Raw genomic sequence first — 17,297 nt, 5'->3', positions numbered from 1 at the left:
GAAGCCATTTACGTCCACTGTGAGCGACCATCTTTGAACAGAGGCGGTGGTTTACGACACCAACTGTCTGCCATCTATAATCCAGTTTTGAGTTCCCTCCCCAGACGCCTTAACGCCCACTCACATCCTGGGCCATCTGACCTCAGGAAATCACATGATAGGGTGGGGCCAGGTTTCACAATGAGCTCACCCAAAACCCTGGCTGATTGGGACCCACACCCGCTTACACACCTTGGCTCATGTGATTAGGTAGAGGATCATCAGGGGGTCCTTTGTCCCTATTTGGGGGGAAACTCCCACTGGGTTTAAATCTGGGACTCTCCACCATTGACCCTTAGAACTGAAGAAGCTTCTCGGATGAGAGGTGAAACGTCTTCAAGCAACTCAAAGAAGTCCAGACGCTTTTCTTTCCAAGCTCCTTAGACTACGATGACCTGGATGACCGAGAACCTTCACAGACTGTATTCTATCTATTACTCATTTCTCAATCAGTGAACTGCACATATCGGAAAGTTGCTGAGGACCTTAATGATACTCACCCCCCACTTTGTTAGGTGCACCTCTTTAGCTGCTTATCAATGCAAATATCTAATCAGCCAATCACGCGATAACAGTCCAGTGTCTTTAGACATGATGAAGACGACCTGTTGAAGTTCAAACCGAGCTTCAGAATCAGGAAGAAAGGCGATAAAAGTTGATATAAGAACATTGTTGGTGGCAGACAGACTAGTCGGAGTATTTCAGAAACTGCTGATCTGCTGGGATTTTCCCATAAATCCATCTCTAGGGTTTACAGAAAACAGTCCAAAAAAAGTAGAAAATATCCAGCGATTGGCTGTTCTTGGGCAAAAATGCCTTGTGGGTGCCAGAGGAGGAGGGAGAATGGGCAGACTGTTTGAGCTGATAAGAAGGCAACTGTAACAAAAATAACCACTTGTTACAGCCAAGGTATGCAGCAAGGCACCTGTGACTACACATGACATATCAGATCTTATATCAGATGGGCTACAACAGCAGAAGACCACACAGGCTGCCACTACTGTGAGCTAAGAACAGGATACTGATGCCACGGCCTTGTCAAACATGGACAACAGCAAATATGAAAAACGTTGCCTGGTCTGATGAGTCGTGGTTTTGTGTAAACAACATGAAAGCATGGATCTATCCTGACTTGTTTTAATGGTTCAGGCTGCTGCTACCGGTATAACGGTGTGGTGGACATTTTCTTGGCACATTTTGAGCCACTTCGCACCAACAACACAGCCTACCAGTGTATGGCTGATCACGGCCATCCCCCTCATTCACATCATGGATGTTTAGATGACAATCCTGCAGTAACTCTGTGATGCAATCATATCGATAGAAAATAAAATCTCAGAGGAATGTTTACAGCACCTTGTTGAATCTATATCATGAAGAATTAATGCAGTTCTGAAAGGAAAAGGGAGTCCAACACAGTACTAGCAAGGTGTGGCTAATAAAGTATCCAATAAATGTATTTACAATAGTTTAAAATGCTAATGTCTTCTAAGATAGAGTTAGACTGTGTTAAGAATTCAGTTTAAACTCAGTTACCCAACCTAAGCATATAATTACATCGATTACAAAGGATGTGGTTGGTCTCTTTAACCACAAAACAGGAAGGTGGTGTTGAATTCATTTCAGATATGAATGCAGTTTCAAAAACAAGGCAATTCAGATTGAGGTGTTTGGTTTTGTTATTTTATTATACCAGTCCATTTTTTTCTTTTCATACATTTGCAGGTCACGTGTACATGGATGAGCCGTATCTTTGCCCGTAAACAAGAAAAACACCTACAGCATTCATCAAAACTGCATTCTCATCTACAGTATGTCCAAATAAGGCATGAGGCAGACATTTCATTCCTGAACCAGTCTAGTTTCAACCAGTCATATGACTATAAAATACATAACAAAATAAAATAACTATTTACATCCAACTAACTTTGCAAACAATCAAACCCAGTATGCACACAGGAACTGTAGACTTTTTTTAAGCGGCGTCTTCGTACCGTGTCAATGCAACAATTGCATTGTTTTTTTATCTTCTCCAGACTTATAATCTTCTCAAACATGACAAGAACAAGTAGCCAAACCTGCCAAACAGAGCTGAGACTGTGAAATTAGATCATAAACCTGCAAACCAACTATAGCTTACCGATTATTAAATTGTCAAAATGTATATATGAACTATTTTATCTGTGATCGATCTTCCTTGCTGTGGTTTCTTTATGACTATTGAAAAGCTGCTTGATCTCAGTCCTATGAACACAAGGGGGCATAAGTCCTGTTTAAGAGCTGAGGTATTCAGTACAGTAGCCTAAAACCAGTGAAATGAGCTGTTGAACATCACTTTTAAATGTGAGTGCTGTTATTAAGAAATATAAAACCAGTAAAACCATACACACTGCAAAAGAAATTAAATGCAACCATTTTCAACTAATCATGGAATTATAAAAGCATCTTACACGTTTTGAGTAATTTTCATGAATGACATCCTTGAAATGTTATTCAGCTGAATCAACATGCGGCGTCGTTTGCTTTTATTCTTACGGTGAAACATGCTGAAAAAACTGGTGTGTCATATTGAGCCTTTTTCCACGCAGGGCTTTGTTGTTTTCATCTTTTGAGAGCTCACACTGTACGTGAGCATTGGTCGTATCTGGTCACTGACAGAACAGGTTTCACAAGACAAAAAAAAAGCTTTAAAGTAAACATTTGGCATACCGTGCATGTAGGAAGGTGTGCAACAAGCATCCGAGGACATTTTGGATGCTTTCTGGAGCAAAAGCATGCAAGAGTCTGCTTTAACACACTCAAACTTTACATGTATACAGCTGTAAGACACTTGAGGACCAAATTCCACAGCATTAAACCCCCCCTTATTGCTAAGGCCCTAAAAAATAAATATTTTCTTTCATATAAATATCAGAGGGGGGCTAAAATATGTCATAATAAGATGCTTTTTAAATACTGAGAGTGAAAACGGAACACTTTTTAAAAGAAGTCAGTTTCTCTAAGACGTGCTGGCTTAACAATGACACAAAGGTTAGGATTTAAGAAGCGACCTTAAAGTACATCTCAAGTCTTTTTTTTCCCCCTCTTCGGGTCTTCCAGAGGGAAAAGCCAGCTAAGGTTGAGTGACACTCCTTAGAGACCTTGTGAACCTAATTATCAGTGCGCCGTTGTAAAAGTTGGAAATAATTGGACTAGCTCTACAGAGACCGTCTTTTCAGGTTGGTGCGAGAACAAAATTTAGGCCTGAAGTGGAAAGCCACACTGACGTTCCTATAGTAGGACGAAACACAGCCTCTTATTAAAAATGTGCTTCAGGAGAGGAAATGTGATGTGGCATTTCACAGAAGTGTCAGCTCTATCCATACTCGTAACTTACCAACACTAACAACAGCAGTGCCTTTATTTAACAAGCTACCCACATTACATGTCTACATAAAAAAGCTGCCAAAAACACCCAGTCCCTTACCACAACAGGGCCGGGAGAGTCTCAGGTAACAGTACCATAAATATAGCTTTTTATTACAAATTGTGCCCGCTCAGATCTGAGGCCCCGCCTCCTCCCCCCCCCATATCTATGAGGCCTTACTATAGCGGATAATATCCACAACAGACACCCAAAACGTTGATTAAAGCCCTCTGGATACGAGAACATTTTCACAGTGGAGTAGTAAGAGTGACAGTGTGAATACCTGATGAGGTATTCACACACTGTTTGATGACTGATCAAAGAGTTCAGTGTGCTCATGCATGCATATACCGCTATAGGCTATATGTGACACGGATAAGGGCAAAAAAAAAAAAAAAATGTTACCTTCATTGTGAACCAAAGAAATATAAATAAATAATAATAATAGTACTACTAATGCAAAAAGGCAACTTTTCCTCTCTGCAGACTCCAGTTCTGTGTGAATAGGAGATAAATAAAGTGGCACAGTGAGGAAGTCAAAAAAAAATTTAAAAAACATCTGTCACTGTTGGCGACACTATAGCTGTATAAAGTCACACACTAGGGTACAACTCCTCTTTTCTTTTCAGTCCATTTTGTCTTCCTGTTTTCTGTCTGTGCCCTGATGATGGGGATGATATGTTTTATCAGACGCACTAGCTTTAACCGAGTCTTCTCCACGTGCACTGTGAAAATCCACTCGTACGGAGCCTTTTGCTTTGGCCCTGCGTGCATCCAGGTAGCTAACGATAAATTCTGAGTTCTGATAGATGAGCATGCCAGACAACGTGAGCACTGCGCCGGCACAGCTCAGGGCTGACAGTTCGCTGCCAAAGAGCAGTTGAGACAACAGCAGGTTTCCCACCACGCTAAGGTTGCCGAGGATGTGCAGAGTGACTGCCGAGGTGAGCGTGATGACGCAGCAGCTGGCCAAGTTGTACATGACCGAGCCCAGGCAGCTGAGCAAGATGAAGACCCACAGGTGGCAGTCGTAATGAAGCGGCGACTCAAGCATGGCCCAGTTTTCCAAGGCGAGAGCAGCTATGGCCAAGATGCAGAAACTGGGAATGGACATCAGGTACAGCAGGAACACGGAGTTGATCTTTTCCTCCTGAAGTAAAATACCTATAAAAACAGACAAATGTACACAGCAGTTACAAACAGAACACACTACTTATTCCCATACAGAAAACAGAAAACTAAGCACTGCCCAGCTGTGTCAAAGTAAAGATACTGAGGCACAGCTAGCGGTGTCTCAGTATCCACATGACAGCAGTTCTTTCAATTTAATAGTCCCACACATGCTGTAAGTGCTGGAGATGCTGCACAATAACACCAACGTGGAGCTGCAGGTGCATCAACGGTCTAATGAGACTGGTGACGACAAACCCCCACCCCAGCACATAAAGAGTTGCGTATACAGAAAAGATATGTATACAAATGAAAGTACGCAGAGGCTTTGCAATAGAAAGAGGAAACACTTCAAGCTTATCTAGTCATATCAATGTCCTGATCTGTACTCATTCAGGGAGAATTCGTTTATCTGGTTTACTTTATATTTACATCTGTAATCTCTCTGTGACAGCTGCATCTGTTGTAACAGCAATGCCACACACACACACACACACACACACAATTCAAATGGCTATTACCCTTCAGTCTGTCAAAATGTAATAATGTGTGTTTTAGGCAAGCTGGAAAAGGAAGTCAACACTGAAGTGAAGTTCCTTTAACAAACACTTAAAGCAGTTCATTCCAATAGACTCCCATGCCAAAAGTTGCTGAAAATTACAACACTAAACCACATGTTTACAGCCTGATATAGCCAGATACATTTCATAGTTTTTATTTTCATAACATCGCAGACAGGTGATGATTATCTGCTATTATCTTTTTGGAACATGTTTAAAAGTCTACTAATGTTTTGGTTTGCTATGAGGTGCAGAGCATCCCAGAAGCTTGTGCATCAGCTGGGGTAAGTGGAAAATTAGTGCTTTATTAGTCTAATTAGCAAATATCTCTATCAGTGTGTTGCAGCAGAATGCTTTATGGGCATAGCATGCTAACAGAGCCTGCTAGCACTAACTGACAGGTTAATGCTCCACTCTCTCGTCCATATTTGGTCAGGTCTGGCTCACGTGACAGGCGCCAAATGCTAACCTAGAGCCTTTAAAATGAGTCCAGTGTGGTAGTTATGTCCAGCCTATGTAGTTACCATGATGTGTGAGAGCAGCTGCAACAGGCAACAAAAAAAAAATCTGTATTACTGTAACATTGCCCATTACAAAAGATACTTTTGCCACTAATCGATTCAGACATATTTCCTAGCAAAAACACAGGGAGTACTTTCATAACAGCAGGTCCGTGTGATTTTATGTGCGTGTGTGTCCATCAAAAGGAGAGCGAAAAGTACGTCAGAAGCTCATTATGCAAATCTCCTTTTTGGGAAATTTGTGTATACGCCATGTCATGGAAAATCAAACATATTACTGTTAAACAACAAAACTCTAAATACTGAATGTTTTTTTTAAAAAAATGCCCTAACAAAGTGTGTCAGAGTACAAAAATAAACTGTTGCAACAACATGCGTAAGAGGCTTAAAATAGCTTCTTGAAACATGAGACAACATCTGAGGGCATAAAATTTTAGCCATGATTAAAAATAAAATGTTCAGGACATCGTTTACATATTACATCCCAAAAGCAAAAGCAGGACCTACATTTTCCTTCCAACATTTAAACAAAGCAACAAGCAAAAAACATCTGCAATTTGTTAAGAAGGGATTTAAAGTGATGACCCCTGTGGTTATGAGCGTGCCTGCAACTCTGCTCCACCAGGAACAAAGTGTGCAGCATTACATTCCTCTGAGCAACCTGCATGTCTGCTTCTGCAACAGACTAAAGACAGGGCCTCTCTTTATACATGTGTTTAGAGACTCTTTTTGTCCCTCTCTGACAACCACATTCTTATGAAGACTGATGACGTTGCAGAAGCTAAGCTACCGATCTGTGGCGCAATCGGTTTGCAGCTTTAAAGCAATTTATGTAATGAAAGCTCCAGTGAGAGCTCAGAACATTAGGTGAATGTGTACACCGGACAAATGCAGCGAGGGCAAAAGTTAGTCCACATGACATCAATCTAAGAAAGGAATCTCTCGCATGTTTTTTCAACTGAAAGCCATTCATTTTTACCTCATTTACATAATCCAATCACGAACCTTAAAGTTCTCTTAAGAATCTTTTGAAGATTTAACAAAATCAAGCAACAATCTGGCCTTTATTATTATTTTGGGGGCATTTTAGGTCTTTATAGCTAGATAGGAAAGTTAGAGAGTGAGGGACACACAGGACTGCAGAGAAGAACCTCACTGATTTGCAATTCAAAAACTTCTCAGTTTGTGGTGGATTTTCTGAAATGTTGACTGTACAAAAAACGTATTCAGTAAATCGAAACCTGAGCAGCAAATGTAAAGAAGATAAAATCATCTTCATAATGAAATTAAAGTTTATATTAGAAACCAACATAAACATACAACAGATCAGCCAGCCACTGGGGCATACCACAAAAACATATGTGTTTATTTATCACGTTCCCCTAGCAACTGAAAAACCAGCCAATGTCCCATTCCACCTTAATGCTAGGGTGCGTTTATGAACGGAGAAGTGAATCACCAAATTTCTTAGAAGTTCCAGGACCGCAGACGGCTGCAGTGTCTAAAATGCTCCCTGATGTCAGTTGGGTTATTGTTTTCTTTAGCAACGGGACAAAACAACATGTCAGCTTCCCAGCATGGCAAAACAGGACAGTGATGCAGAGAAAGCGGTACTCACTCTGCTGGATGGACTTGACTCCTCTCAGCATGGTTGCTGCGAACACAAAGAAGCAGCCAGTCTGATCGAACTGGACCTCTCCCATAATGCTGAAAGAGGCTCCCAGGCAGATGGGCATCATGGCTGTGTATTTGATGATGTGATGCTGCTTGCCTAGGATCAGTGTGGAGATGGCCAGGGTAAAAAGTGGGGTGGTAGTGTATATCATTTGTGCAAATGACAGCTGGACATAGTTCAGACCCATGTTTCCAAAGGCGATGCTGGCACAAAACGTCAGGCTCAACAGGAACACCTTACATTTTGCGCTGGGGGTCAGGTCCTGCTCTCCGATCCCTCTGTGGCGGATCACCTGCAGCTTGATCAGGCCGTAATCCACCACTATGGCTGTCAGCATGTGCAGAGCTGACAGCAGCAGAGGGTACCTGAAGTTGTAAACGGCAAATATCCATTTGTTGAGACTGGAGATGGTGGTGCCGGTCACCAGCCAAACAATGACAGCTGACAGCAGATGGAGCATCTCTGCGGGTGGCCTCCTCCTCCCTGTCTCTTGCAGGGTCGCCTCGCATTTTGAGAAGCCATCGGCGCTGATCATGTTCTTATCATTGTCCTCTCTGTAAGGAAAACACATGTTCAGCTCGCACCTCTCATCTCAATCACAAATGGATGATAAAACCGGCTGAAAGCTGCGAAAATAACCGAGAGGCAGCTGTTTTACCCACTCTGCGGTCTTTTTGTTACCCAGTAAAAAACAGAAGTGCGTTTTTCAGCACCGCCTATAGACACGTGTTTCTGTTTTACATGACGGCCTGATTGTGTAACACACCCCTGCGTTGGCAATATGACATTATCCAACAGTAAGACAGCCGGAGGAGAGGAGCTCGGGGCGGGCTGGAAAACCGTCCGCGCCTTCCCACACACGACGGGGAATGACTGGATTGGTTATTATTATCCCGACGTGTAGCAAAACGACCGCAAGTGACGAGCCAGTGAGCTGTAAACACGATGGGGCATGCCGTGCGCCTGTCATTTAAAGCCAATAAGTATTTATCTGCACATGAAATTAGGGGAATTATGTTTTTTCCCGTTTATGCAGGCTACAAATAGCATCTTTCTCCCAGCTCTGGAGAAGCAGAGCGAGAACCTGACATCAGAAGCGACATATAACGCTAAGTGCAGCGCACTCGGACAACATTTCATTCATGGCCCTGAGCGCTTTAAATTTAACAGTTTTAGCCAAAACAGAGGGGTCGACAGCCTCACACAGTTTAACAGTAATGTGTCTGAAGTTATCTGACCTCTACTGTGGACTGGCACTTGACACCAGACGGCTAAATGCCATTATGCTCATGCTAACGCTAGCTAGTGACTCTAAACCGCAGTGTTAGCTAACAGCAGGTTGTTAGCTACAAGAATATTAAGGAAAAAAGGAAACACCCGTTTATCCTACAGGCTTTGCGACGAGTTAGAAACCAATTAGATACACCTCAGAGATACTTGATCAGAATAGGAGCTTCGCCGCTTTTACCTTGTTCTGACAGCATCCCCAAATCTCCGTCACTCGGTCACCAAACTGTCAGCCAAGCCGAGCCGGTGTTCTGACAAACCATCCTACTTTGGCAAAACGTCCTACCCGTAGGATAATTTTACGGTGTCCTCTGACAAACCATCCTACTTTGGCAAAACGTCCTACCCGTAGGATAATTTTACGCTGCCATATGACAAACTGCCCTACTTTGGCAAAATGTCCTACTGTACATAATTTATGCACATTTCTGCTGCCAAACAATAATTCCAGCACTAATTTAAGTAGTATGATGGTTTGCCACTTAACTTTGCCCATCAGAGTATGTTTGTAGCTGATATTCATAAAGCCAGTACGGTTTGACACTTCTTTTTACCCATTAAAGTGTGCTTGTAGGTCACATTCACAAAGGTAGCATGTTTTGGCACGTAATTCCTCCTGTCAGACTATGCTTCTAGTTTATAATAACAAAGGTAGCATGGTTTGGCACTTGTTTGTAGAAGCAGTCAGCATGCCAAGGTGCTTAAGTTATACAGCTGTCACCATTGAAGTGATTGGAACACCTGACTATATAAACTTTGACAATGAACTCACTCCATTATAGTTACAGTATATATTTACTGAATATATTTACAGATACATATATTTGACATTTATAGATCCAACAGAACACAGGGAGAAAGAACTGAAAAAGAAACAGTGTACAAATTATGCACATTTGTCGCACAGGTAGTTCACCAGGCTGCTGTCATAATGAGCACATCCAAAATGTGCCCATCTGGAACAAAACTCGCACTGCACCTGAAGAGGGAGAACGGGGGGGTGTAAGTGTGTTAACCAACATTATGAATTTGATGAGAAAATAATTACTACAGTGGCTTCCAAAAGTATTCGGCCCCCTTGAACTTTTCCACATTTTGTCAGATTGCATTCACAAACGTGAATCAATTTTATTGGAATTCCACGTGAAAGACCAATGTCTCTACCAGTCTCTAGCTGGTAGAGACATACCCTAAAAGACTGACAGCTGTAATTGCAGATAAAGGTGGTTCTATAAAGTATTGACTCAGGGGGCTGAATAATTACGCACACCCCACTTTTCAGTTATTTATTTGTAAAAATTGTTTGGAATCATGTATGATTGTTGTTCCACTTCTCACGTGTACACCACTTTGTATTGGTCTTTCATGTGGAATTCCAATTAAAATTGATTTGTGTTTGTGGCTGTAATGTGACAGAATGTGGAAAAGTTCAAGGGGGCCGAATACTATTGCAAGCTACTGTATATTGCATTTGTGGTTTATTTGTTTTACCATTTCAATCATACTGGACTCAGGATCGGCTTCCAGCATGGAACAAACCACACAGTAGTCATCAGCATTACCTAGAAACACACTGGCGTTCAACCTAACAGTTTTTAAACAAAACTGAAAGTGCTATTGCAATACAAAAGCACATGACTCTACTTACTTTGATGTTCTAGCAGTTCGCAAGCAATTTCAGTGCGGTGCAGCCCAATGGCTTCTGGAGTGGACAGCACCCTAGTAACCTCTCCACTCAGAAGGTAGTGTTCGGCAAACTGTAAAACATGTTACAGTAATTGCAACTGATTAACTTAATTCTAGTTAAATACAATAAATACAATTAAATACAATTGCTTATTAAATACCTTCAACACTAAAACTCCACAACTGCTGGAGTCCATCTGCTTGTTGTGTGGCAGAGTCTCCATTTTCCAATCCACTCGGGACTCTTCCTTTCCTTTCATCTTCAGAAAATTCCTAATAAAAATAAAACAAGTTTTTAAAATGTAGCCAGCATTTAGCTCTAAATAAAAAGAAAAAAAACCCCTCACAAACAAAACAACCCAAAACAGATAATTAATGAATGATGAATACCTCCAGTTACGCATAACTTTCCTTTCATAACAACCTTCATTTCCAAGAGGGTCTAACAGCAGTACAGATTGTGAGGAGATTTTGACAACCTAAAATAAAAATTGTATTTAGTAGAATATGTGTATTACACTCACTTAAGTAAACATAATCAATTGTAAGCATTTTCAAAATAAGAATATGCTGCTAAAAAGAACAGTAAAGCAAAAAGAGAAAAAACACATGAGGTGTGAACATGTACCACAAGGATCCAGTGTGCACCAGAGTTCAGTGGGCACAACCAAATGTCCTCAGCCGGAAACAACATCTGTGGAATATTTTTAAGTTTATAAAGGTTTAGATTTATTTACATAACATACACTATATAACCAATATAACATCTACATTACCTTGCTGACACATTTAAACTTCCCAGAAAACAGAGAGGTTGCAACAACGCAAGACAACTGATACACGGGTTTCTGAAAAATGCAAGATTTTTATTTTTTAAAAGATTACAAAATTGTATAAAATACTTTTGTGAAATAACCGGCATATGTTCTTACTTGCCTTTTGTTTCCTAATGAGGCAGTGCAGGTATGCATCAATGACCTGTTTGGATTAAAAGATTATTTTTACAGACCACCACTAGGACCAAAAATGATTACTTCACTTACCTCATCAGAAAGCCACCCACTGTCCTCCAGTGTGCGAAAAGAAGAGTCATACAATTTGTATGGCCCAACAACTGCCTCCACACGCCCGGTGTCTTTTGCAGCCCAAAGCCACTTCACTAAAAAACAAAATATGATAAGTTTCTTTAGTAATAACAGTTGCCATTTGAAAATCACGGTCAATGGCCAACGGGCCACAAGCAGACAAGGGCCAACGGGCCACAAGCAGACAAGGGCCAACGGGCCACAAGCAGACAAGGGCCAACGGGCCACAAGCAGACAAGGGCCAACGGGCCAACAAAATAAACATGCCAGAGGGGAGTGGCTTTATGTAAATCAGAAATTAGCCAAAATTGGACCAACAGGTCAAAATTAGCAAGAGGGGAGAAAAAAATAAAACATTCTATCCATTCGACTAGCCAAACTGGCAACAATTGACCAACCGGTCAGAATGAGATTTTTAGCTATGCCACCTTTTTCTTGCGTGCTGGGTTTCTGGGGGGTCACTGGTACAAGCTCTTCTGGTGCTTGGACTGATTTTACCTGAGCTATTTTTGGCGCAAACTGAATGACAGAGGATCTGTTATTTTGCAGCGCTTCATAATGATGCTGAGGACTGCAAGGCCACATCTCAGAAGATGGGCTACTCTCAACAGGTTCAGTTGGAGTTGAGACTTGGACAGGGTGGCTTCTTCTATAGGGTTTAATGTGGTCAATACTGTATAGACTTTTTAAAGTATTTCCCTCAGCGTTTTTCAGTCTAACACATTTTCCACTGAATTCATCAATTGTGTAGGGACCTGTAAAATCCGGTTCAAGTCTTCCTCCTTTTCGCCCACGTTTCCTCATATTTAGAAGCAGAATTTGATCCCCTACATTGTACACAACATTTTTGTACTTTTTCAGGGCCCGCTTGGCGTATGCAACCTTTTGCTTGTCTTGTGACTTCGCAATGTTTTCTTGTGCAGTTTCATTAACTGCATGTTGTGCTTCACTTTCAGACTGTACATAGTCACTGTACCTTTTGTCGTCTGGCAGAATGATGTTGGAAATCTAAAATTTTGTAGATATTAGCAATTAAAACAAGATGATATCATATTCATAAAGACATTACTGGGTTTTTTTTCTTAAATGGTTTCAATTCTTAGTTCTAACATAGAATTTGACAAACACTCACCGGCACTTGAGCAGGCACTTCTGATGGAAATACTGCCTCTCTTCCATACATCAGAAAAAAAAGGTGAGTATTTTGTTGTGGTGTGTACTTTTGACCGCAGTGAAAACAGGGTGGGATCTAGATACAGATCCCAGTTATTCTGCTGGTCATTCACCATTTTTCAGAGGGCTCTAAATGCAGGCATAGAAATATGTAAAGACAGTAATGAAAGTTTAATTAGAAGTAAAGAAATTAATAAATTATTAAGTAACAATTAAGTTTGAATAACATAAGTAATGTTATTAAAAACTGATAGATAAAAATTAGGCATACCTTTTTATGTTGTCATTGGTCTTTTCATCTAGACCATTGGTCTGTGGATGGTATGCTGCTGTGACACTTCTTTCAATTTGCAATAACTTGCAAAGATCAGAGTTGAGCTTCAACAGATAAGGACAAGGTTCTTATACTTCTTATACAAGCACACAAGAAAAAATCTTTGACCCCAGTGAAGTAAAGTTAAAAAACGTAACTGAAAATTATTTAACACTTACTTCATTCACAAACTCTCTGCCTTGGTCTGACAAAATCCTTTTGGGGCAGCCATGTCTATATATAATGGAGCACAAGTGCTGGGCTACCTCAGATGCAGATTTTGTTTTTAATGGGAAAGCTTCGACCCATTTTGAAAAGTAGTCAGTTGCAGTAAGTATATACTGGAAGCCGCTTGAAGTTTTAGGAAGAGGTCCAGTAAGATCTATACCAATAAGTTCCCACACTTCAGACACCTATCAAGGACAAATTAATAATTTGAATAACAATTTGTATAATGTACACATTAACATTGATGGTTAAAATTAGTTAACCCTCCTGCCTTTATGAATATGAGCTACAAGCATAGTTTGATGGGTAAACGTGGCATAATATTTACCTGAATACACTGCAACGGTTGCACAGCAGTCAGTGGTTTCCCAACTTTTTGACATTGGTCACATTCCAGAATCTTTAAGGTAAAAATATTTATGGAGTTCACGTAAATGTTCAACATTCTCATTTGTGAAAAAAAACAAACAAAACACTTAATGACATATTCTCTAACGAACAAACAATTTAGCAACAATACTTTGTGTGCATCTTCAAATCTCTGCCAGGCCTACAGGTTATTACTGTAATATCACTAATTAACCATATTTATTTATATTTTGCAAGTGTACAGTTTCTCTTTTAACTGATATCAAAAAAATTATCTTAGCTTATTTTAAACACTATTTAACAACAGTACAAACAGTTAATACATACCCATGTTTTAATGTCAACTGTCATACCAAACCAGTAAAATCTGGAACACACTGCATTTAGCGTTTTGTGTGTGCCAGTGTGTCCTCCAATTGGAGATGAATGAAACTCATGAAATATCTTCCTGGCATCATCCATGGTTTTTACTACTCTTCTTGTTCCAACAAAGAGTTCTCCATCTGCAGTAAAACAATATATATTTAGAAATTAATTTAACCACATATATGAGTTGTTAGTATTAACAATAAATTACTGACCCTTTTGTTTGAATTTTGAGGCATATCTTCTGAGGTTTTGCCTCTGAGCCTTGTCATATCCTGAAGGGTAGGAGCCCGCAGAAATGAACGCGTAAATCTCTTCCCACTTCTTCTCCATATCTACGAATGTAAGCAAACATTTTCTTATGAGCTTCAATATGTGCAGTTAACAATGCAAATAATTTAACTTATTAAATAACGACATTACCGAAACAGCCTTAAAACACCGAAGCTGCGGACTCAAAAGTGTTGTGCAAATACCACGTGTCCAGTAACTTGACAGCAGACTTCACCGAAGCTGCAAATTCGACAGTTGTGCAGAAAGCAGATAGCGACTTCACTTTAATATTGACAAACAATCACAAAGGCTTAAAAAAAATCAAGTATCAACGTCAATAAAAAGTACTAATGCTTACTACTTACCTATTCTCCTGCAAATATGACAACGGGGTAGCGTAAAATCACAGCCGGATACGCTTAGCTTGCCTTTTTGTGTTGTGCGCATGCGCGCACATGCTCAGGAACAACGGGTAGGACGGTTTGCGGGGTAGGAGAAATTCCCAGAACACCGGGCGGGTGGTGTCATTGGACGGTTCACTTAAAGGGCAACGCTACTGTTTTTAACTGTGTTTGTGTAGTATGTCATTTTTAGTTCACGAGCTCCGTCTAGCCCAGCCAGCTTAATCCTAAGTGGGTCAGATCGGTTAAAGAACTGAGTAATTGAATGAAAATAGTACAGCCTGGGATAAAAAAAATAACTAAAAAAATAAAAACCTGTGCACGTCAGTAGTGCAATAATAAGTAATATGTACTCTATACCAATCTTAAAAACCGGCTGAAGGTGTATAACAAAAATAATTGTGTAATCTTATGCCTGACAGGAGTGCTCACCAGTCACAGAAAGAAGAGTTGTTGTACAGTTTTATAGAGAACAGTAGGAATGATTCTCACACCTCTCTCACTCTCTGATACCTTAATAGATGGGTATCAGTTCTTTTTGAGTTATTACTCTCGCTATATATGCATATATATAAAGTACAAAGGATAAAATTGAATAGAGTTCCTATTTGAAAAGCAAATGTGTTTGGCACAGCAGTGCATTCAGACCATGATTGTGCTTGCTGAAGGTGCCGGACAGGATAAGTTAGTTAATTAATAAATAACTACAAATTCTGACCTTATGCCTCAAAAATCTGATGCCACCATCTCAATGTTGCAGCAGAAATCAATACCTAACGAAATTTTTTCAGAGCTCTACTGTAAAGTTTGGTGATCCTGTATAAACTGTAGCTTTATTTTCCTGGCTAACCTATGGAACGCCAGGACTGCCACAATGAATTAATTAAATACACCATTAAATAATTAATTAAATGTGGCAATAATTAATAATTTGCAAAAGTGCTTCGATGATTTCAGAGATGTCTGCCCAGTCTCACGGCAAAGCGGGGGATAGACCCGCTCGCCTCGCAAGCAATCGAGCTGTTATTACCCCAGTAGACAGCTGTAATAACCTCCGCTGACACTGACTTATTTTACTGAGGTTATATTTATCAGGGTTTTTATTTCCTGATGTTCGTCATACATGTTTCAGTATAATTCTGAATTATAACTAACATTAAAAACATGTTTAAGGAGGAGAGAGAGCAAATAAATTCGATTAACAGCTGATTTTACAGAAAAGCATCCTTAATACTGCCAACTATTCCAGAGACGTGAACATCTACAGCATAAAGAACACAAAAATATAGCAGTCTAACGCAACACTGTAACAGAGATGAACCGTCAGTTTGTCGCAGATCAAAGTGGAATGAAAGCGATTGGTTGAACAGGTGTGATCTGTGTTTTCTGCATTTTCATCAGCTTAAGCTGACTCAGCAGCAGATTAGAATAACAGTTATACATTTAATAAATTACCAAATGAACGCAAGAAACGAGCAAACCTGTTCGGACAGTTTGAGTTCCCTCAGCTGCAGACTCGCTGCTGTTTAAATGTTTGAGAGGAAGATTCGATATAAAGCAAACGTCAAACATAGACTCAGTCTGCGTTCACATTTGATATGAGGCCAGGACGGATAATGGCTGTGTCCTGTTTTAAGATCATGTAAAATTGTTGTCTGACCTCCGTCGATCCAGCCGCTCAGAGTTAACTGAAGTTAACTTGGATAAATTATAGTTAAGGAGTATCACAGATAACACCCACGTGAGCTGTGTGACTGTTCACCACTACACTGAAATCAGTAGGCTATTACTGAAATACACGTGCTATTTCATAAACTATGATATAAATAGGGAGGCCCTACTAACATATAGTTTTAAAGGACACCTTCCTGCCTTTAGTCTCATTCATGAGCAGTATTAGTTTTCTTCTAACATCCAGAAGTCTGCACGATGTGTTTCATAGTTTGTAACAAACCTTTGACAGTTAAACATAACATGACCGAAAAAGCAAAAAAATAAATAAATGAATAAAGAGAGAGAGAGAGAGAGAGAGAGAAAAAAATCACACAAATTATATGTTAACCTCATTTATTAAATAATTAATTAAATGTGTCAATAATTAATTAAAATGTGAAATACATAAATAAATAATTAAATGTGTCAATAATTAATTAATTACATGTGTCATAACTATTTGTTTAATTAATTAATTCCAATTTTAATTAATTATTGCCACATTTAATTAATTATTTAATGGTGTATTTAATTAATTCATTATGGCAGTCCTGGCGTTCCATAGGCACCAGGTTTGTAAACGATTGCTGATGAAATGAGAAAAATAACTGAAATACAAATTTATGTTATCTGCCAAATTTGTAAGAGAGCATCTTTCACTGGGGCTTATGGGTTCAGTTTTATTCTAAAAATCTTGGATCTTGGGTAAGTCTTCAGGATGTACTTGGAGGTATGTTTTTACACCCCTGCTCTACTCTGTGCATTACTTCAGGTGCTGCTGAATGAGTTAAAGGTTAGTTTGCATGTGCACTTGTAAAATATGCAAATGTATTTTCCATGACTCATCGTCACCATAGCATTGGTACAACAAAACAATCACACTTGCATGTTTAATATTTTTTTTCTAAAGAAGGTGGAGTTTAGAAATAATGCTTTTGTAGTTTATAGGGTAAACCTTCTCGTAAATCCATGTAGTTCATGTACGAGTGACGGTGAGCACATGAGGAAATTCAGTTATTTACTTTTTATTTA

General features: G+C 39.7%; 2 protein-coding genes across 7 annotated transcripts; both read right to left on the bottom strand.

Annotated features, from left to right (window-relative positions):
* Nucleotides 1-1,700: 1,700 nt before the first annotated feature.
* On the bottom strand, nt 1,701-14,719 carry slc35e4 (solute carrier family 35 member E4). Of its 4 annotated transcripts, XM_085167084.1 has the most exons (4): nt 14,666-14,719; nt 8,840-8,905; nt 7,315-7,925; nt 1,701-4,609 (listed from the first exon to the last, which is right to left on the bottom strand). In XM_085167084.1, the coding sequence occupies exons 3-4, from the start codon at nt 7,904-7,906 to the stop codon at nt 4,071-4,073; spliced, it is 1,131 nt and encodes a 376-aa protein (XP_085023210.1). In that variant the 5' UTR covers nt 7,907-7,925; nt 8,840-8,905; nt 14,666-14,719; the 3' UTR covers nt 1,701-4,070. The 4 variants fall into 4 exon arrangements, with proteins under 4 accessions (XP_085023210.1, XP_085023211.1, XP_085023212.1 ...); XM_085167085.1 differs by lacking the exons at nt 8,840-8,905; nt 14,666-14,719 and adding an exon at nt 8,034-8,832; XM_085167086.1 differs by lacking the exons at nt 8,840-8,905; nt 14,666-14,719 and having other exon boundaries at nt 7,315-7,467; nt 7,612-8,027.
* Nucleotides 9,117-12,680, bottom strand: LOC146514362 (uncharacterized). Of its 3 annotated transcripts, XM_085167080.1 has the most exons (11): nt 12,562-12,680; nt 11,858-12,437; nt 11,388-11,503; nt 11,281-11,322; nt 11,121-11,192; nt 10,973-11,038; nt 10,735-10,823; nt 10,506-10,617; nt 10,307-10,415; nt 10,150-10,220; nt 9,117-9,637 (listed from the first exon to the last, which is right to left on the bottom strand). In XM_085167080.1, exons 1-11 carry the CDS (start codon nt 12,610-12,612, stop codon nt 9,545-9,547), a joined length of 1,401 nt encoding a protein of 466 aa, XP_085023206.1. In that variant the 5' UTR covers nt 12,613-12,680; the 3' UTR covers nt 9,117-9,544. The 3 variants fall into 3 exon arrangements, with proteins under 3 accessions (XP_085023206.1, XP_085023207.1, XP_085023208.1); XM_085167081.1 differs by lacking the exon at nt 10,150-10,220; XM_085167082.1 differs by lacking the exon at nt 11,858-12,437 and having other exon boundaries at nt 12,562-12,677.
* Nucleotides 14,720-17,297: the final 2,578 nt, after the last annotated feature.

This window comes from Neolamprologus multifasciatus, chromosome 7 (assembly GCF_963576455.1).
Source record: "Neolamprologus multifasciatus chromosome 7, fNeoMul1.2, whole genome shotgun sequence".
NCBI lineage: Eukaryota > Metazoa > Chordata > Actinopteri > Cichliformes > Cichlidae > Neolamprologus > Neolamprologus multifasciatus.
The sequence above is the reverse complement of the archived record's forward strand: the minus strand, read 5'-3'. Positions and strand labels throughout refer to the sequence as shown.

Bases quoted from the DNA above. Each gene is read 5' to 3' on its own strand.
- LOC146514362 (XM_085167080.1), bottom strand. From the start codon at position 12,612: ATGTATGGAAGAGAGGCAGTATTTCCATCAGAAGTGCCTGCTCAAGTG. The intron at 11,039-11,120 runs GTAATGTAGATG...AATATTCCACAG, and splicing joins AGTTTAAATGTGTCAGCAAG to ATGTTGTTTCCGGCTGAGGA. The intron at 10,618-10,734 runs GTATTCATCATT...TATTTTTATTAG, and splicing joins AAAGTTATGCGTAACTGGAG to GAATTTTCTGAAGATGAAAG.
- slc35e4 (XM_085167083.1), bottom strand. From the start codon at position 7,942: ATGTGTTTTCCTTACAGAGAGGACAATGATAAGAACATGATCAGCGCC. The intron at 4,610-7,314 runs GTGAGTACCGCT...CTGTTTTTATAG, and splicing joins AGTCAAGTCCATCCAGCAGA to GTATTTTACTTCAGGAGGAA.